Source organism: Felis catus, chromosome D2, assembly GCF_018350175.1.
Source record: "Felis catus isolate Fca126 chromosome D2, F.catus_Fca126_mat1.0, whole genome shotgun sequence".
Classification (NCBI taxonomy): domain Eukaryota; kingdom Metazoa; phylum Chordata; class Mammalia; order Carnivora; family Felidae; genus Felis; species Felis catus.
This window is the reverse complement of record NC_058378.1, coordinates 31111470-31133208: the sequence shown is the minus strand read 5'-3', so window position 1 is coordinate 31133208 and position 21739 is coordinate 31111470. Positions and strand designations below refer to the sequence as shown.

Below are 21739 nucleotides of genomic sequence, written 5' to 3'. Positions count from 1 at the left end.
GATAGTGAGCACAAAAAGTTCATCAAAGCACTTTCCTTTTAATGTATTTTTTAAGTAAATATTTGGGTCTGTATTTGTGTTGCATGTTGTCTCAACTATTAGGTGGTTGGGTTTTGTTTGTTTTAAATAGGATTATTGTTGAGGCACCTGGCTGGCTCAGTTAGTAGAGCATGCGACTGTTGATCTTGGGGTTGTAAGTTCAAGCCCCACATTCAGTGTAGAGATCACTAAAAATAAAATAAATAAACTTTAAAAAAAAAGTATCATCTGTTTTAAAGCTTGAATTTAGGGGTGCCTGGGTGGCTCAGTCGGTTAAGTGTCCGACTCTTGAGGTTTGTGAGTTTGAGCCCTGCATCGGGCTCTACACTGACAATCTAGAGGCTGACTTGGGATTCTCCCCCTCTCTTTGTCCCTCCCCACTTGCTCTCTATATCTCTCTCAAAATAAATTTAAAAAACACTTAAAAAAACAAAAAACAAAAATAAGAAATCTTAAATTCAGTTTAGCGTATTTAGCATAGAATATTTAGTTGAGTGTATATAGCATATTTAGCATAATAGGGTCCTAGCATTTAATTAAAATTACTGTGTGTAGTGAAGATTCTTAGATGTAAATCAAAAATTTCTTAAAAATGAGAAAAAAAATAGCTGAAGATTCATATTTTTGTAGAAAAACTCATGGGCTGTTATCTTTTTTTTTTTTAATTTTTTTTTTTTAATGTTTATTTCTGAGACAGAGCATGAGTAGGGGAGGGGCAGAAAGAGAGGGAGACACAGAATCAGAAGCAGGCTCCAGGCTCTGAGCCGTCAGCACAGAGCCCGTCGCAGGGCTCGAACTCACAGACCGCGAGATCATGACCCGGGCTGAAGTCGGACGCTTAACTGACTGAGCCACCCAGGCGCCCCTGGGCTGTTATCTTTTAATGCAAACACGATCCACTTTGTCAGTAGCTTGTATAGAAATGATATACTCTCAGACTTAATTTTTTTTTAATTTTTAATTAATTAATTAATTTAATTTTTAGACTTGGGAAGACCCAGGACACAATGACAAACACACTGGCTGTTGCGGTGACAATGACCCAATCGATGTGTGTGAAATTGGAAGCAAGGTAATGGAATCTGAAATGTTTTTCTGTAGTGTCAAGATGACAGTAATGAAGTATACAAAGTTCATACTTTAAAAAATATTGTGAATAAAATATATGCATATTAGTGAAATAGTGATGTCTCTTTGAGAAGTTAAAACTTCTAGTTCTGCTAAGCATTTGTATACTATAATGTGTGCATTTAAACTTAGTCTAAAAAAATGTATGTATACACGCACGCAGAAGAAGCAGTTGTGTTCTGCATTGCTTTGGCAGGCAGATGACTAGTCAACGGGTAGAGTACCAGGAGGCAGATTTCATCTCGATATAAGGCAAACCTTGCCGACTTGCTCGGAACGGTCAGTGAACCGACCCATGTCAACCAACCTCAGGAGCTGGAGATCTATGGTCAGAATTTCTTCATCAAGTAGGGCAACTCTAACATCACGACTGTAGTTATCATTTCCTTACGATACTGCTCAGGCTGAGGGAAATAGTTAACAACCGAAAAGAAAGTTGGCATTCAGTTTTTTAACTCATTAAGTTAAATCATATTGTTTGACTTGCCTAATTCAGTTGTTTGAATAAAATAAAAAGTAAAGAAAGCACATTTAAATATGTGTTTGGAACATATTATGGAGGATTTATTTTTTGGCCCAATCAATGACACCTCAAAAAATATGAATTATCCTCAACTACGTTACTGATTTTCTTAGGGCCTCCGAGGGTACTTATTTTCAGTTTTGATAAGACAGGGATCTGCTTGTTTAGCTTTTTAAAAATTGCCTGAAGAAACCATTTTATGGTAAGTTTGCAGAAACTTGGCATCTTCCTTGTTTCCTGTTATCTACCAAGTAAAACTTTTCTTCCAAAGTTTCATTCTGTGGTATTGTCCTAACTGTGGTTATTGACTCTTAGGTATGTGCAAGAGGTGAAATAATTAGTGTGAAAGTTCTGGGCATCCTGGCTATGATCGATGAAGGGGAAACCGACTGGAAAGTCATTGCCATTAATGTGGATGATCCTGATGCAGCCAATTACAATGGTAAGGAAATCTGAAGATCTAAAGTCTTTACGTCTAAATCTTACTCCCCACCAAATTTAACCTATAGAGACAGAATCACCTTCAGTAAGCACTAAGGAATAAGCCCACGCCTTCAAACTGTTAAAGAATGGAGAAGCAAAACCTTTGACAAAGCACTGTTACTCCGCACAGTGAACTTCTTAGTAATTAACTTAGTAATTGAGTAAATTTTCTCCTTCATTCCAGGAAAGGAAAAATCTCGTAGTTTGTGTTTACTCTTTTCTCTTTTCCTTCCATACATACTAGCATTCTCTTGCTTTATTTATTTATTAAAAAATTTTTTTGAGTGAGATATGATCTGCATGCTATAAAATTCATCATTTTAAAGTGTACAATCCTACGATTTTTAATATATTCACTCTGTTGTGCAACTGTCTCCATTGTCTAATTCCAGAACGTGTTCCCTACTCTAACAGTAAGTTCTGTATCCATTAGCAGCCACTCCCTGTTCCCATTTCCCCCAGTCCCTGGCAATCACTAATGTATTGTTTGTCTTAATGGACTGGCCTGTTCTGAACATTTCACACAAATGGGATTGTATGTTAATGTGTCTGTCTAGCTTCTTTGACGTAGCATAATGTTTTCAGGGCTCATCTGCAGTGTAACATGTATCAGTACTTCATTACCCACCCCCCCCCCTTTTTTTTTTTGGTGGTAAAATTCACTTAACACAAAATTACCATTTTAACAATTTTAAAGTGTACAATTTGGTGGCATTTAATACATTCACAAAGTCACACGACATCACCACAGTCTAGTTCCAGGACATTTCATCACTCCAGATGAAAACTCTATGTCTAAGCAGTCACTCCCTATCCCCTGCTCTTCCCAGGCCCTGGCAATCCCTAATCTGCCGTCACCATAGATTTCCCGATTCTGGATATTTCTTGTACGTGGAATCCTAAAACATGTATGTGGCCTTTTGCCCTGCAGTAGAGGCTATTGGAGTACTGAAAACTTTCTCTGGGCGGTTGGTCCCATGCTGCAAATAGTATGCAGCTTTCCCTCCAAGTCAGCCTAAGATAGTGTCTGTCTGTCATCTGTTATAATCTGAAGAGTTTATTGGCATTGCTAGATGGAGAGAACTCTTGACTAGCCACACCTCTGGGAGAGATACACACAGAGCCATGGAAGAGGACTACTTACCACTAAAGCAGTCAGTTCAGACACACTGATCTTCTTGGTCGTTGTGGAGCCCCGATAGCCAGATCGCCCTGCTGTTTTGTGGGAACCCGCGAAAGTAAGCCTGGGGTTCCATGCTTGCTACAACACCAGGACTGCCGGGCTGGTTAGGAAAGCCAAACCCGAAAGGGAACAGCACAGAATTGGTGCTGTCTTTGGTAGGCCCTTGAAGTGGCATCAGGAGGCAGTTCTGGTAGCCCTGGAGACCACTCCTGTGTCTCTGTATGCAGCTTTGCAAGATGAGGAACAAAAGTTGACTGGATTCTTTTTTGCCGACCTTTTCTTTTCTGGATCTGGTGTTCAGGATTCTCCAGTCCGGATCCAGCATACCTTTCAAGGTCTGGTTCGCAGTCAGAGAGTTAATCAGCTCTGACAGTTTTCCTCACTGTGGTATAATAAAAACATATTTAGGGGCGCCTGGGTGGCACAGTCGGTTAAGCGTCCGACTTCAGCCAGGTCACGATCTCGCGGTCAGTGAGTTCGAGCCCCGCGTCGGGCTCTGGGCTGATGGCTCAGAGCCTGGAGCCTGTTTCCGATTCTGTGTCTCCCTCTCTCTCTGCCCCTCCCCCGTTCATGCTCTGTCTCTCTCTGTCCGAAAAATAAATAAACGTTGAAAAAATAAATAAAAAAATAAAAACATATTTGGTCTTTTGTTTCCAGTTCCTGGCAGAAAACTCTCTAATAGAAGTTACTATTGTATTGGTTGTTTTCTTGGTACTTAACATCAGAGCTATTCTAAGACACTAGATGATTTCCTTTTAATGTCTGTGTATTCCCTTTTCAGCAAGGTGGTTCACTCTAACGTTATCTTGAACTTTTCTGATAATCCATCCTATCGCTCTCTCAAAGTACGTACTTGATATTTGTATTGCATGAACAATTACATATTCATCTTGCAATCTGCTTGTCCTCTTCTTAGATATTAACGATGTCAAGCGGCTGAAACCTGGGTACCTGGAAGCTACTGTGGACTGGTTTAGAAGGTACAAGGTTCCTGATGGAAAACCGGAGAACCAGTTTGCTTTCAATGCAGAATTTAAAGATAAGGTAGTGTGTCATATAGAAGTGTAGCTTTCGGCCCCTTTGTATCGAGACCAATTTAACTACATCGTTACCATTTAAAGACTGTATGACCATAAAACAAATGTTTAAAGATATAGGTAAGACAGCCTTGATATCGATTCATTTAAATGTTCTCTTCCATTTCTGACACAAGGAAACGAATTTAGAAAAGACAAAGTTCTCAGGCTTTGGCAAAATGTTGATAATAAGGAAAAGACACTTATCTGTCTTTGTAACGCGTATCTTCAAATTACAGGATTTTGCAACTGATATTATTAAAAGCACTCATGACCACTGGAGAGCATTAGTGACGAAGAAGATCGATGGAAAGGGGATCAGTTGGTAAGCAGGAACTCTTCTCTGTGTGTTTACCACAGAAGGCAGACCAGCTTGCTCCAAAGGTTTTAACGACCATAAACACACTGTATTATTACATTCCTTCGAAAAGGGATGGCTGGTTTTGTGAGTCAGTGCGAAAGTAAGTGGGAAGGTAGATATATAAGCAACTGAAAAGTACTCATGAGATACTCTCTGAACAAGTACAAACTAAAACTATAAAAGGGACCGTGGGATCAGAGCTTTGTGAGGGTAACTAGAAAGGCTTACAAGCAGAGTGCTCAGAATGTAGTGAGTGAAATATGGTTGAGTGCAAGAGTTTTGCTCTGATCTAAATATGTAAGATGTGTTGCAGCTAAACCAGGATCTACCATGCACACAGAATTTACTACTGCTAATAATAGCTAATACTTCTTGAGCAGTTAATATTTGCCAAACATGTAGCAGAGATGCAGGGAAATTAAACTTAACCATAAGTCATCCCTCAATAAGTGTTTCATGGTTAGGACTCACATCCAAGTCTGTCTGGCCCCCAACCCATGTCCAGGATCAGATGCTTCCTCTTGGGTTTTTAGAGATTTACAAGAGAATGCCCACTATCACCACTTAACTAATGTCGTTCTTGAAATAATAGTCAATGAAGTATATAAGAGAAATGATGTATTTTGATGCAGCAATGTTGGAAATGGAGGATCAAATTGTCATAGATGATATGATTTTGCACCTAGAAAACCCCAGGAAATAATTCAAAAAGGTGCCCTATTACAAAATGAGTGTGTATGTATATTGATAGCATTCTATACAAGTGATTACAGAAACTATAATGGAGGAAAAGGTCTCATATGGAACAGTGTTTAAAAAAACAAACAGGGGCGCCTGGGTGGCTCAGTCGGTTAAGCAGCCGACTTTGGTTCAGGTCATGATCTCGCGGTCCGTGAGTTTGAGCCCTGCGTCGGGCTCTGTGCTGACAGCTCAGAGCCTGGAGCCTCTTTCAGATTCTGTGTCTCCCTCTCTCTGACCCTCCCCCGTTCATACTCTGTCTCTCTCTGTCTCAAAAATAAATAATCGTTAAAAAAAAAAATTAAAAAAAAAACAAAGAAACACCAGGACACCTGGTGTCCTAGTTGGTTAAGCCTCCAACTTTGACCCAGCTCACGATCTCACCGTTTGTGAGTTCAAGCCCCACATCAGGCCCTGTGCTGATAGCTCAGAGCCTGGAGCCTGCTTCAGATTCTGTCTCAGTCTCTCTCCACCCCTCCTCTGCTTGCACTCTGTCTGTCTGTCTGTCTCTCTCTCTCTCTCTCTCAAATATAAATAAACATTTAAAAAAAAGAAACAGATTTGTATCTAAAATATACATGATACTCAGGGGCACCTGGGTGGCTCGATTGGTTAAGTGTCTGACTCTTGATTTCAGCTCTGTTCATGATTTCACGGTTTGTGAGATTGAGCCCTGTGGTGGGCACTGGGATTCTCTCTCTGTCTCTCTGCCCCTCCCCTGCTTGTACACATGCGTTCTCTCTCAAAATAAATAAACTTAGAAAAACAAAACACCAAGGTATAAACAAGACAGTGCAAGACCCAGAAGAAGAGCAGTTTAAGACTATTGAGAAATATAAAATATGATAAAAAGAAAAGTAAACTATGTTCCTAAATAACATTCAATTTCATTAGGAAAAATTTGCATGTGAAAATAGCCAGGAAAATTCTGAAAAAAAAAAAAAAAAAAATGAGGGTAGTGTTGGGGGTGGGGGGAGGAGTGTTCATTATTTTCATAATGTTGAGTGATATTGTTTTACCCAAAGTTTGATATTGAAGAAGAAAGTCAGATTACTTAGTCCTGTTAGAGTTTGGTAGACCCAATGCCATATGGGAATTTAGTTTATAGTAAAGTATTACGGATGAATGGTGTTGGACCAACTGGCTGTTGAGGAAGAAAACAGGCTAGATCCCGACCTTCCTCCTTATTCTCCTTATGGCAGATGCACACTGGCCACCACCACCATGTTCTGGCTGTTTCGATTTGTGTTTAAAAGGTGCTGTGACCAGGTAGGTGCTTCATGAGCTCCCCAGGGAAGCAGCTCAGCATGTTTTCCTTATTTAATTAATGCACCCTTATTTAATTGGGTGCAGCCTGTCGGCCCTCGTCTTACATTAGTATTTAATTCCAGAAACATAAATTTTGATGCAAAAAAATTATAGAATAAGTATAGGTTAATCTATTAATTAGCTCATAGTAGAGAAGCCCTTTCTAAATAGAACACAGACTCAAAATCCATAAAAGAAAGGTTTACTTGTGATATTTTTATGTATCAGGAGACCATTTTTCCCAGTTTTTTTGTAAAAAAACACAAGGGGCAAAATAATTTGTAAATAGCTTATTCGAGTTGATAAGAAAAAGACAACTCAATAGATGGAGAGAAAAGATAGAAAAAGGAAGTTTACATATAAGAAGGTGTACAGACTCACTCATGATTTATAAAATGCAGTTCAGCAAGATAATGATATCCCCCATTAGATTTGCAAAAATTAAAAAAAATTAGATGATAGCCAGGGTTACCAAGAACATACATACATGGTTTTTTTTTTTTTTTTTTTTTTAATTTTTTTTTTTCAACGTTTATTTATTTTTGGGACAGAGAGAGACAGAGCATGAACGGGGGAGGGGCAGAGAGAGAGGGAGACACAGAATCGGAAACAGGCTCCAGGCCCTGAGCCATCAGCCCAGAGCCTGACGCGGGGCTCGAACTCACGGACCGCGAGATCGTGACCTGGCTGAAGTCGGACGCTTAACCGACCGCGCCACCCAGGCGCCCCCATACATGGTTGTTGAGCGTATAAATGGGTACAGGCTTGGTGAGGGGGAATTTGACAATATCTAGTCCAGAAGTTAAAATTGCATGTATTTCTTTATACCACTACTGCTAGGAATATATCTGTAGTTCACCAAGATACATGTATAAGGATGTTCATTATAGTGCCCTTTATAATAGCAAAAAGGAAAAATGTAATGGTTAAGTACATCTATATGATAGGACAGTATATGGCACGTTAAAAGAATATCTTTATATGTTGATATGGAATGATATCCAAAGCATATTAAGGGAGAAAAGCAAAGTTCCTAGTAGTGTACTTAATATGATCCCATTTATGCAAGATAAACACATACTCCACACTCACAACAGCATCTATTTATATTTAAATTTGGGGGGCCACCTAGGTGGCTCGGTTGGTTAAGTGTCTGACTCTTGATTTCAGCTCAGGTCCTGATCTCACAATTCATGAGGTTGAGCTCCACATTGGGCTTTTTTTGCACTGAGCACAGAGCCTCCTTGGGATTCTTTCTCTCCCTCTCTCTCTGCCCCTTCCCCATGCATGTGCGTGCTCTCTTTCTCTCTTAAAATAAATTGAAATAATAATAGTAGTTAAGATTATATTGCATCTATAGTTTATGTTTTTGTTTTTTTTTAATTTTTTAAAATGTTTGTTTATTTTTGAGAGAAAGAGACAGAGCATGAGCGGGAGGGAGACACAGAATCTGAAGCAGGCTCCAGGCTCTGAACTGTCAGGATAGAGCCCATTGCGGGGCTCGAACCCACAAATCATGAGATCACGACCTGAGCTGGTCAGATGCTTAACCCACTGAGCCACCCAAGCACCCCTGATTTTTGAAATATTTAACACTATAAGTATTTCCCCATGTCATTAAAAAATGTTTTTATAATATGTAATATTCCATCTCTGTATAATATCCCATCTCCTAGATATACCATTTTTTAAAGTTTATTTATTTAGAGAGAGAGCACACAAGTGAGTTCGAGCCATGGCTTATTCATAACTGATAATTGGTACCTTTGACCCCCTTTACCCATTTCACCCACCCTCCCTTCTGCCTCAGTTAACCCCCAGTATGTTCTCTATGTCCATGAGCGTGGTTTTGTTTTTTGTGTTTTTAGATCCCACATATAAGTGAGATTACATGGTGTTTACCTTTTCCTTTGTGACTTATTTCAGTTAGCATAATGTTGTCACAAATGGCAAGGTCTCATTCTTTTTTATGGCTGAATAATATTCCTGAGAGTGAGTGTGTGTGTGTGTGTGTGTGTGTGTGTGTGTGTGTGTGTGTGTGTGTACACACTACATTTTCTTTATCCATTCATTCACTGGCGGACCTTTAGGTTTTTTCCATGTCTTGGTTGTTGTAAATCAAGCTGCAGTGAACATGAGGGTACATAACACGTTTCCCATTTAGTGTTTTTGTATTCTTCAGATAAATACACAGAAGTCGAATTGCTGGATCAAGTGGTAATTCTATTTTTAATTTTTTGAGGACACTTCATACTGTTTTCCATAGTGACTGCATCAATTTGCATTTCCACCAGCAGTGCACAAGGGCTTCATTTTTCTTCTACATCCTACTAACACTTATTATTTCTTACCTTGTTGATATGGCTTGTTGATAATAGCCATTCTAATGGGTGTGATTCACAGTGGTTTTGATTTGCATTTCCCTGACGGTGAGTGTTATTGAGCATGTTTTTATGTACCTGTTGACCAACTGTATTGTGTGTCTTTGAAAAATTTTCTGTCTGATGCTCTTACCCATTTTTTAATCAGATTGATTGTTTGCTGTCAAGCTGTATGAGTTCTTTATATATGTATTTTGGATCTTAACCCCCTATCAGATACATGATTTGCAAATATTTTCTCCCATTTAGTAGGTTGCCTTTTCATTTTGTTGATGGTTCCCTTTGCTGTGTAGAAGCTTTTTAGTTTGATGTTGTCTCACTTATTTATTTTTTGCTTTTGTTTGCCTGTGCTTTTTGGATAAATCCAAAAATTGATCCCCAAAAGTGATGTCAGGGAGCTTACTGCCTGTGTTTTCCTGTAGGAGTTTAATGGTTTCAGGTCTTACATTCAAGTCTTTAACCTATTTTGGGTTAATATTTGTGTATAATGTAAGATAGTGGTCCAGTTTCATTCTTTGCTTGTGCCTGTCCAGTTTTTCCAACACCATTCATTGAAGAGACTGTCCTTTTCTCATTGTATATCTTGGCTCCTTTACCGTAAACTAACTGACTTTATATGAATGGGTTTTATTCCTGGCTGTCTATTCCATTCCATTGATCCCTGTGTCTGTTTTTATGCTAGTACCATACTGTTCTGGTTAACGTAACTTTGTAAGGTAGTGTGAAATCAGGGAATGTGATGCCTCCAGCTTTGCTCTTATTTCTCAAAATTGTTTTGGGCTACTCAGGGTCTTTTGTGGCTCCACACAAATTTTAGGATTGTTTGTCCTGTTTGAAAAATGCCATTGAATTTTGATAGGGATTGCACTGAATCTGTAGATTGCTTTTTTTTTTTTTTTTAATTTTTTTTTTTTTCAACGTTTATTTAGTTTTTTGGGACAGAGAGAGACAGAGCATGAATGGGGGAGGGGCAGAGAGAGAGGGAGACACAGAATCGGAAACAGGCTCCAGGCTCTGAGCCATCAGCCCAGAGCCTGACGCGGGGCTCGAACTCACGGACTGCAAGATCGTGACCTGGCTGAAGTCGGACGCTTAACCAACTGCGCCACCCAGGCGCCCCTAGATTGCTTTTGATAGTATGAACATTTTGACCATATTCTTCCAGTCCACGAGCATGGAGTATCTTTCCATTTATTTGTGTCTTCTTTAATTTCTTTTTATTAATGTCTTACAGTTTTCAGTGTACAGATCTCCCACCTCCTTGGTTAAATTGGGGTGCCCAGCTAGCTCAGTTGGTGAAGCATGCATCTCTTGATCTCGGGGTCGTGAGTTCAAGCCCCACATAGAGATTACTCAGAGCATACACAGAGATTACTTAAAAGAAATTTATTCCTGGGTATTTTATTCTTTTTGATGCAACTGTAAATATTATTATTTTCTTTCTTTTCTAAAAAATTGTTTTGGTAATGTTTATTCTTGAGAGAGAGGGAGATACAGAATCTGAAGCAGGCTCCAGGCTCTAAGCTGTCAGCACAGAGCCCAGCATGGGGCTTGAACCCATGAACCGTGAGATCATGACCTGAGCTGAAGTCGGAATCTTAACCTACTGAGCCACCCTGGTGCCCCAAATGTTACTATTTTCTTAATTTCTCTTTCGATGGTCTGTTATTAGTGAATAGAAAATGTAACAGATTTCTGTATATATTGATTTTCTATCCTACAACTTGAGTAAACTTGATTCAGGGAAACCAAACTTGAATCTCATCTGGCTTCCCATCTCAACCTGTTGTTTTTTAACTCTTAATAGACAGGTTTCGTTACTATGACTCATGACTACTTTTGTTTTCTTTCACAGCATGAATACTACGGTGCCTGAGAGCCCCTTCAAGTGTGATCCTGATGCTGCCAAAGCTATTGTGGATGCTGTATGTAAAATTTTCCTTGAAAAAGACCGTTCCTGGTGGCTAAGAAAAACTATGCTAATGGGGAGGGAAAGTACTTCTTTCAACAAATATCAGAGTTCCTCCTCATGCATATTACCGTGTGAGGTCTTGAAATTGCAAACGATGAGCGCACACAAGTAGACCTCTGACTGAAGGAAGAAGCTAAGAAGGATGCTAGTCAACACTAACAGGGCGGATGAGAAAACAGTATAATTTGTAACAATCAAAATGATTCCAGAATATACCGACTAACCCAAGTACCTGCGTACCTATCACAGGCCATTTTTCACAAAAGAATTAATGGGAACTTACTTGACTTTTTATAGAAGGGACTAAGAAAGTGGTCAAGTTTCAGGCACCGTGCGGGAGTGGTTCATAATCTTACAATTTTGACTTTGTATTATTTTCAATTATTTGGATTAACCAAAAGACTGAACTAGATAATCCTAAATTAATCTTATTAACTACATTAAATAAGGAAAACAAACAGAAAACATGAAGTCTGACTTCTTACTAGTAGCCTTGTAAGTGGGGTATAGTACAAGGAAAAAGAATAATTTAACAACGAAGCCAGTATATTTAGGTTTGTCTTTATATATGAATCCTGACAACGTTGAGGTGAATAGGAAAAATTAGAAGGGAAAAACCATTGGCTAACAATCATAACTTTTCAGTGAGAACGCTCTGCCTACTTTGTGTGTGTGTGTGTGTGTGTGTGTGTGTGTGTGTGTGTGTGTGTGTATATAATCATTGCAAATGCATAAATCAGTTATCTCAAGATGCATTTCCTTTTGTTTATTCTCCTTTGTGCCTTCAAAAGCTAAGAGGCCTGAATTTGTTTCTTGGCAGGAGAGCAAACATTGCCTTGTTTCTATATATTATAAATTATTTTTAGGATTTAAAAATTGGGGAAGTCCTCTTCTGTTCAGATTCTATTTAATATATGTGTTGGTATGCTTTTTTAGCTTATTTTTTTTCTGGCATTAGACTAATACATTTTCATATTTTATTTTAGTTACCACCACCATGTGAATCTGCCTGCACAATACCAACAGATGGTAAGATCTCCATTCTAGTAAAACTACACTAAATATTGTACGTATGTGTGGGAAAATTATATCTGTATCTACAGATACATCTTACATACCACATCTACGGAGAAAGAGCAGGAAGGGGAGAAGAGACATTTCTAGAGTCCCATAATGTCTGTGGGAAGAAAGATAGCTGCACGGGCTCTCCTTCCCCCCAGCCCCCATCATGGCAGTTTCCCAAGCACCACCCAGTCTTCTCCTCTGGGTGCTGGGTAGATGCCTTGTAGATGTTGGAGCAGGTGGGGCTCTGGATCCCAATCTGGCCACAGGCTGCTTCACCCAGAAAACAGGTCTCTCCCCCTGTAGATTTAGAATTCTCTATAAGGTTCTTCTGGTGAGAATTACGTGTGTATTGATTAGTATCAAGAGTAAAGAAGCCCAAAAGAAAACACTGTGATTAGTCACCTGTTTTTGCTTGTAAATGTCACATGTAATGTCACATTGTGAAATGTCACGTCTAAGTTTTTTTTAAGGCAACCCATGGTAGGATATATGTTGGGTATGTTTTGATCCTTCTTATTTATTTAAGAAAAAAAATTTTTTTTGAACATTTATTCATTATTGAGGGACAGAGACAGAGCATGAACATGGGAGGGGCAGAGAGAGGGGGAGATACAGAATCTGAAGCAGGCTCCAGGCTCTGAGCTGTCAGCACAGAGCCTGATGTGGGGCCCGAACCCACGAGCAGTGAGATCATGACCAGAGCCAAAGTCGGACGCTTAACCGACTGAGCCGCCCAGGTGCCCCGGGTATGTTTTGGTTCTTAATAGAGATTCTAATTTGGTTTTCTTTTCTCCGAAAACAGTGGATAAGTGGTTCCATCACCAGAAAAACTAAGGAAAATTCTGTGGAATACAAGCTGATATTGCTGCGTCCTAGTCATCTGGAGTATTAGATGCAAAAGTAGTAGCTTTTCAAAGCTTTAAATTCATAGACCTCATCTAACTAAAGCAAATTCTGCTGTGACCAATATTCAGAATGTTATCCATCTAAAAGCATTTTTCGTATCTCAACTAAGATAACTACTAGTACATGTTTCACTGTCAAAGCAGTTGTAATTTGGAAGTCATTTGTGAATAAACATGCAAGATAACTACATATTGGATGTATATGTTTACCATGTGTTAGGAAATAAAATTATTTTGCTGAAACTTCATTTATAATATTTTTACTTTAATCTGAAGCGTGATGTTACCAAGGAGGCGTGGGTTGCCGTTTGGCGTTTGTTTTCTATCCGTGATCTTATAATTCAATTTTGTAATTATTAGGCTAAAATTGGCTTGATTTTTAGGAACCTGAGAATGAAACGCCTTGTGTTTACAGTAGTCTCGATACTAGGTTCTTACCTAATTCCTAGCATCCCATTGTAAAGCAGAAGTTTTTATATTAGCAGAAAGCAAAACCTTGCTCAGCTTTTGAAATGATATAGTTACTTTTTTAATTTCTCTAATCAACTAATTGGACTCTTGAGTTATTTACATTATATTCTGAGTTATTAGCCCAGGTAGCTCTGTGATTAAGGTCATGTGTTTTGAAGCTGTACAGACCTGAATTTTCAATCCTAGCCTATCGACTTTAACTCTGTAACCTTAGGTCAGTTACCAACCACCCAACTTCAGTTCCCTCATTTGTAAATAAGATGTTACTTGTGTAATGGCATGTATTAAGTGGATTTTTTAAACTGAAATTTTTCATTGAGATCAATGTAGATTCACATCCAGTTAGTTGTAAGAGATAATACAGAGAATTTCTCTCTCCACCTTTCCCCGTTTCCTCCAAAGGTACGATTTTGCAAAGCGATAGTATAATGTCACAATCAGGACAATGGCTTTGAGACAGAATACTGATCTTATTCAGATTTTCCAGTTTTACCTATACTCGTTCGTGGTGTGTATTGTTGTGTACAACTGAGTCACCTAGGAAGGTTCCTGTACCCTACAAGATCCTCAAGTTTTGGCAACACGACCTCCTGTCGCCCTTTTATAACCACGCTTTCCTCTTTCATGGTCTTTCCACCCCCCCATCCTTAATCTCCAAATCAGCAACTGCCAATTTGTCCTCTATTTCTACAATTTTGTCACTTCAAGAATGTTCTATAAATGGTACCATATAGTGGGTAACCTGGGGTTTGGCTTTTTTCACTCAGCGTAATTCCCTGGAGGTTCTTCTAGGTTGTTGCATGTTTTCGATAATTCATTCTTTTTTATTCATCCCTTTTTATTGTTGCAGACCAAACTTTGTTTTGCCTGTTGAAGGACTTCCAGGCTGACTGCAGTTTTTGGCTGTTAGAAATAAAGCGGCCGTGAACATTCCCATACACATTTGTGTGTCAGTATCACCTTCCATTGTAACTGCTAGGTCAAATGATAGATGCATGTTTAGTTTTTTTTTAATGTTTATTTATTTATTTTGAGAGAGCACGGAGGAGGGGGCAGAGGGAGACAGAGAAAATCCCGAGCAGGCTCCTCGATGTCAGCTGGAAGCCCGACTCGGGCTTGACCCCACAAACCGTGAGATCCTGACCTGAGCTGAAATCAAGAGTCAGATGCTCAACCGACTGAGCCACTCAGGCAGCTCAATAGATGCACATTTAGTTTAATAGTAAGAAGCTGCCAAATTGTTTTCCAGAGTGGCTCCACTATTTCACATTTAAGATAGTTACTGCTGGGGCGCCTGGGTGGCTCAGTCGGTTAAGCAGCCGACTTTGGCTCAGGTAATAATCTCGCGGTCCGTGAGTTCGAGCCCCACGTCGGGCTCTGTGCTGACAGCTCAGAGCCTGGAGCCTGTTTCGGATTCTGTGTCTCCCTCTCTCTGACCCTCCCCCGTTCATGCTCTGTCTCTCTCTGTCTCAAAAATAAACATTTAAAAAAATAAAAATAAAAAAAAAGATAGTTACTGCTATGTTTGCATCGTATCCTGTTTGGGGTTTGCTCAGCTTGGGTCTGTAAGTTTGTGTCTTTCACCAGATGTGGGAATTTTTCGGCCATATTTCTTCAAATACGCTTTTAGGCCTAACCCCCCTCTCCTTTCGATCTGATGATACGAGGGTTGGATCTTTGGTTACTGTCCCCAGGCCCGTAGCTCTCTTTTCCCAGCCTATTTTCGTTTTCACAGTGGGTGAGCTGTGTTGTTCTGTCCCCAAGTTCATGGAGCCTGTCCTCCGTCATCTCCACTCTGACAGTGAACCACTGAGCAAGTGTGCCATTATAATGGAACTATGAAGTTAACTGTATTTTTAGTTCTATGGTTTTTATTCAGTTCTTTTTTATAACTTACATTTCTTTGTTGAGATTCTCTATTTTTTAACCTATTTCAAGGGAATTTCCAATGGACAGTCTAATGGCAGTCTTAAGATGGCTGCTTTAAAATCCTCGTCACGATTCATCTCAGTGTTGGCATCCATTGTCTTTTTTCATTCAGTTGCGATTTCCTTGGTTCACGGTATGATGGGTAATTGTTAGTAGTATCCTAGACATTTCATCTGTGATGGCCCTATTTAAATCTCATGTCTTAGCAGGTGTCACCCCACTTAGGGCTAGCACATGGGGCTCGGCCTACTTTGGGGACTGCGGTTTCAAAGGCACTTTAATTTACAGCAGCTTTGCAGTGTACTTTGGTCTGCCTGGTTTTATCTGGTGCCCTTGGAGCTTCTGTTGGTACCTGCAGGTGCCGCCCCAAGGGGCTGGTGGGTATCTCTTGGTGGGGGAAGCATGTGTGGGTCCCCAAACTGATCCCCTCCATCTAGCCAGGGACTAGGCCAGTGTCTCTGGGTCGAGGAGGAGAGTCTTACTTAGGCTGCAGGGATAAAGAGGCTTCCTGGACTCGTCCACCTGCAATAGCTGGATTTCTCCCTCAGGCTCAGCCTGCCCACCCACCGAGGAGACTTGGTGGAGAGTCTGTAGGGAAAGGAATACGTCCCTGGTGGCTTATTCCTGGCTGGACTCCCAGCCATCCCCCTTGCCAGGTAGTGTCACACCCACCAGCGAGACACCCATTCTCTAAGAGGGAGGAATGAGTCTATCTGGGCTGCCTTCTATTGCTAGGTTAAGGGTTGGGGAAGGACTCTCCCTTGGGTGGTAGGACGCACGTGCCCTGCCACTGTGCTGTTCTCTGGTCCTGGTCCCAAACCAGCTCACCTTTTACCACCTTCCGGGGTTTTCCTTTGGTTGTCTCTTTTGCCATTTCCACGGTCTGTAGTTGTGTGTCGCCGTGAGGAGCAAGGAAAAACGGGGCTATGCCATCTTGCCTGGACCCAGAATCGGAAATGCCAGCATTCAGATTTTAGCAATATTTCTCATACTCCTTTTGTAAGTCTGTTTTTAAATGTTGCCTCAGTCATGGTCATACACGACTGCTGAAGTGATTTATTTGTCAGGATGAGAAATATGTTTTGTAACGAAAGATTATACAACGTGGGGGACTTCATAAAAATTGGCCTGATAGTTAGGAATCAGTCACGAAGGTTTTTGCCAGTTTTTAATGCAGCAAATGACTTTTTTTCCCCCAAGGACTTGGAAGTCAAGCCTGACTATATTATTACCATGGTTAAGTTACTTGGCCTATCTGAGCTTTAGTTTTTCCATCTGTAAGATGGTCATTGAATCATCATCACAGGGTGGGAGGAATGGAGGTGAAGGACTTCCCCAGTGCCGGGCTCAGAGCAGGTGCTCAATGGAGGCTGGTTGTTCATAATTGTAATCTCAACAACACTGAGTGGGATCACTGCATTTTTTTCAGATAAGGGACTCTGCAACATTGGCCTGGTTGTGTAAAGGGTCTGACTGAGCGCTCCAATTGGAAATTCAAAATTCACTTGCACCATTGCCGAGCCCTGGCCTGCATATGCTGCAGCTGTAAAGGCAATTATGTCCCATCTGATCAGCATATTTGCTCTGCAAGGGCTTCAGTTGTGCTTTTGCACAGAATGTTCTTTACGTGTATAAAGAGCTGCCCCGGGCTACTGCTTTCTGGGCAGAAGGGAATTTGCTTTTTACGTGGACAAGAATGCAGTGCAAATTGCTTCATGGCGGGCAAGTATTTATTAAACAATTATAAACTAGAGTTCGTTACCACATAGTTCATTGTCCCCTCTGTTGTGGTGGAATCTTTCCCGTAGTTATTACAAAAACTTCAAATTAACGAGAAAATAGTCATCAGCAGGAAGATTACACAATGAAAATCACAAGGTTATGTGGCAATCTGAATTTAAGAAGCAGCCTAAGAGCAGTCTGGCCATCTCTATCAAAAGTTTAAACTCCTTCTTACCCTTGGAGTCAGCAATTCTGCTCAGAGAATTCATTCCAGTTGACTGAGAGTAGTCAACCGGGCGCACAGCGTATGGCAGCTTTGTTTAGTACGGCAAAACCTGGAAAAATGTCTAACTGTCCAGTTGAGAAGTGGCTAAGTATATTATCAGTACCATGTAGCGGTTCAAGAATAAAGTCGCTGCATGGGCTGATATGGAAAAGATGTTCAAAATACATAAGTGAAAAGACAAAATTGTACTCTAGCAGCTAACTGTGGCCTGTGGGCCAAATCCAGCCTGCCACCTGTCCGGTAACTAAAATCGCTTTGGAACACAGCCACACCCATTCATTTACAAATTGCTTTCAAGCTACAATGGAGAGTTTAGTAGTTGGGACAGAGACCGTATGGCCTTCAAAGCCAAAAATATTTCCTATTCAACACGTGACTGAAAACATTTGCCAATCCTTGCTCAATCCTCTGGTCCCCTTCGTGTTTTTGACCAAGTGAGCACGGGGGAAAAGTTATACATTAGTGGATATGCTCGTACGGACAGAGACCATTTCTGGAAACAAGCCACGGTTAACCATGATTATCTTGGGGTGGGAACGCAGACATAAGCACGGAAGCAGTGGGGTCCAGGGAGTTTCCTTCCACTTCATAAGATTCTGTGCTCTCTGGATGGTTTTCCTAAAAGCATGTGTAACTTATTTTAATTTTTTTTTTTTTTAAGAAAATCAAATGAAGCAGAACACCAATGGACAGTGCTCAGCGCAGCTAGGGGCAGAGGGCTCCCGGCTCCAGGCAGCCGGGTGCAGGTGACCCTTGCACCACCAGCACTGAATCACCTGCGATATTTATAAAAAATAAAGAAGTAAATACAATATATAATATATATGTATAATGTAATATGTATAATATATATGTATACATATATATAATATGTATAACATAATATACATATTACATATACTTAATATATATGTATGCTAGATATTCTATATGTACTATATATATTCTATCTATATGTTCTGTATACAGTCTATAGTCTCTATATATGTGTGTGTGTGTGTGTGTGTGTGTGTGTGTGTGTATCCTACTGAATTAGACCCAGGAGGTGCTAGACCCTGAAATCTAATTTTGAACCAGCTCCCCCAGGTGATTCTAACATACCTTGATGTTTGAAACCACTGCTCTAGTCACGAATCTCATAAATCGGTGAAAGATTTCTCAGTGGGTTGTAATATAATCAGCATGAGATAACCAGCAAACATCTACCACAGCAGCAGCAACAGCAACAACAAAAATAGCTTCCATTTGTGCGGCCCCTGGCTGGCCCAATTAGAGCATACGACCCTTGATCTCGGGGTTGTGAGTTCACACCCCATGTTGGCTGTAGAGACTACGTAAAAAAAAATCATAAATAAAAAACCTCCCACTTGTGAGTACTTACTAAATGTCAGGCCCTGTGCTATATGCTTTACGTACTTCCATCTTGTTTAATTCACTTGCAACACGGAACCAAGGAGGCCAAGGGACTGTGGTCTCTGAGCGCCTGGGGCCAGGCCCTTGGTGAAGGGCAGGGAATGTCACATCATCCCAGCCCCATGGCCCTCCCCGCAGTGAGGGGCCGGTCTCCTTTGTCACCTGGCAAAGCTACATGATACTGGCTGCAGTTGGTCAGGTGGTCCCAAGACACTAACTGGCTGGGTTACCTTCAACACACAGCACACGGCTTCCACTCTTGGGAAATGAGGTTTGACCCGGGTCCCCTTGAAGGCCTCTTCCAGAGCTGACACCCACGCCCCCACCTTAGAGCTGTAGTATGGGTGTTCCAGTGTGACATGTGACTCCTCGCTGCTGCACCCATGCGCCTGGGGCCATCCTCCCCTAACCTGTCCGTCTGCTCCTTCCCTGGGAGGCAGATGGTGATGCTGTTGCACACCTGAGTCAAGTCTACTTCCCTAGCATCCCTGTCCTCCCTCGCATCTCTCCTCTCAGCTCGTTAAAATATACCCACGTGAGGGCTCCAGCACCCCATGGGGACGCAGCCTGTGCCCAGGGGTCCTAGAGCCACTGCATAGAACCGTGCAAAGACCTGCAGCTTCTATATTACTGGAGGGTGAATAATCACAAGGTTATTCATAGGTTAAAAGACACACACACACACCAGACATGCTGTGGTTTTGAATGCTGGCTTCCCACGGATTTTGAAGAGAAACATGCTATCTCAGGGCAAGGTGCTACCTGTGGCTTTGCTATCTAGGGCTATGCCACCAGATCCCTGGAGTCAAAGTTTATTCTCCTCTGGTCTTGGAATAAATTCAGAGGCACTTTGCAGAGCACTGCAGGCAAAGAGCTCTGTGCTTCCAGTCGTGAGCCTCGAGTTCTAGCTCCGGCTCTGTGTGACATCAGGCAGATCTTTTGACTTCTCTGGGCCTCATTTTCCTCATTTTGTATAATAACAGAGTGGACTCCTACCTGAACATATATTTTAACACGGAAGATATCATGTCTCCATGACTCTGATGTAGTCCAGTGGAGCAGGGTTGAGCTGGGGAAAGAAAAGTTTCTCTCGGTGACTCGCGCTGGGCTAAGAGCTGGAGGGACAGAAAACCGCAGTCTCACCCTCTTTGCCTTCAAGAAGTTCACTGGCATGGAGGTACACTGAAAAATGATTGTACATGTAGAGAAACTGGACCCCCCCCATACACTGCTGGTGGGAATGCAAAATGGTGCAGCCGCCTTGGAAAACAGGCGGTTCGAACATAGTGTTGAAAAAGTTGAACATAGTGTTACCAGATCACACAGCAATCTACCCCTAGGTATGTACCAAGAGAAATGTGTCCACACAACAATTCGTACAGATGTTCTTAGCAGCATTGTTTAGAATAGCCAACAAGTGTAAATATCCCAAATGTCCATCGACTGCTGAGTGGATAAGTGGTATGACCATGAAGTAGGTATTTTTCAGCCGTGAAAAGGGATGAAATACTGGCACGTGCTACAACCTGGATGAACCGAGAAAACATTACGCTGAGTGAAAGCAGCCAGACACAAAAAGCCATATATCTCGCACGACTCCATTTACATGAAAGTCTAGAATGGGAAGATCCATCAGGACAGAAAGTACATTAGTGCTTGCCAGCGGCTGGAGTGAGGGGGAGCGGGGCTAATGGGTATGGGGTTTCTTTAGGGAATGGCGAAAATTGAGGTGATGACTGCCCAGTTCCGTGAACATACTGAAAATCACCGAATTGTACCCTGTAAATGGGTCACTTGTATGATACGTGAATTACATCTCAATAAGGCCATCATGAAAGAAACAAAAATCATTGGAGACCCAACATCAGAGGTGCTATAAGTGGAGAAAAGAAGCAGGGGGACAATTTGGGAAGGGGCCACCCGGGAAAGACTGACTGCGGGGTTTTGCCTGACCGGAGTCTTGAGAAACAAGGTGCAGAAGAGATGGAAGGGTGTTCCAGACACAGGGAACAGCCCACGCTAGGGAAGTATTCCCAAGGCTAGAGAGGATGTCGATGGTAACACTCAACCTTTATTGAATGTTTGCACCATGCCAGCAAACTAAAGTTATATGACCTTATTTAATCTCCATAAAAATCATTACTTCATTCACTCTGTCAGTTATTGAACAAATTTCATCGGACACCGCCTAGGTGCCAGGAACGGAGCTAACCACCAGAGACACTATGTGGAGGTAGATGCTTGTATCATCCATTTGAGGCACATTAAGATTAAATAAGTTACCCAAAGTGAGAGTGTAAGTGGAAGAACTGGGATTCAAACCCATGTGGTCTGACTCCAGAACTCATTTTCAAAACGTGGTCTTTTGATACAGCCCTATAAATAGTAATCATTTAGTGTAAATGCATAAATACCATCACATGTTTCTCCCTTCCTCTCTCTCTTACTCTATCGCGCTCACTCTTTTTTTTTTAAGTTTTATTTATTTAAGTAATCTCTACACCCCACTTGGGGCTCAAACTTGCGGCCCCGAGATCAAGAGTTGCAGATTCCTCTGCACCAGCCAGGCTCTCCCCTCCCCCTCTCTGTCAATCTTTTTCTTTTCCTAGTTTGGTGGAGAGGACACTGTCAGACAACAGCGTAAGTTGCAAGGTGCACAACTCGTCGTCGGGGCTCCTGGCTGGCTCAGTCAGAAGAGCATCCAGCTCTTGATCTCCGAATTGTGAGTTTTAGCCCCACGCTGGGTGTAGAGATGC

General features: G+C 41.3%; 1 protein-coding gene and 1 long non-coding RNA gene across 2 annotated transcripts in view; one reads left to right on the top strand and one right to left on the bottom strand.

Annotated features, from left to right (window-relative positions):
- PPA1 (inorganic pyrophosphatase 1) overlaps nt 1–13410 on the top strand; it is a 30887-nt gene extending 17477 nt beyond the window's left edge. The window contains exons 5-11 of the mRNA XM_023240515.2: nt 1025–1111; nt 2006–2132; nt 4273–4400; nt 4672–4757; nt 11076–11145; nt 12179–12221; nt 13060–13410. Coding sequence (XP_023096283.1) covers nt 1025–1111; nt 2006–2132; nt 4273–4400; nt 4672–4757; nt 11076–11145; nt 12179–12221; nt 13060–13091 — 573 coding nt within the window. The 3' untranslated portion in view covers nt 13092–13410. The remainder of the gene's footprint in view (nt 1–1024; nt 1112–2005; nt 2133–4272; nt 4401–4671; nt 4758–11075; nt 11146–12178; nt 12222–13059) is intronic.
- Nucleotides 11532–21403, bottom strand: LOC123380799. The gene is made up of 3 exons (XR_006586990.1): nt 19980–21403; nt 16391–16500; nt 11532–12554 (listed from the first exon to the last, which is right to left on the bottom strand). It is a non-coding gene; the product is annotated as an uncharacterized LOC123380799 (long non-coding RNA).
- Nucleotides 21404–21739: the final 336 nt, after the last annotated feature.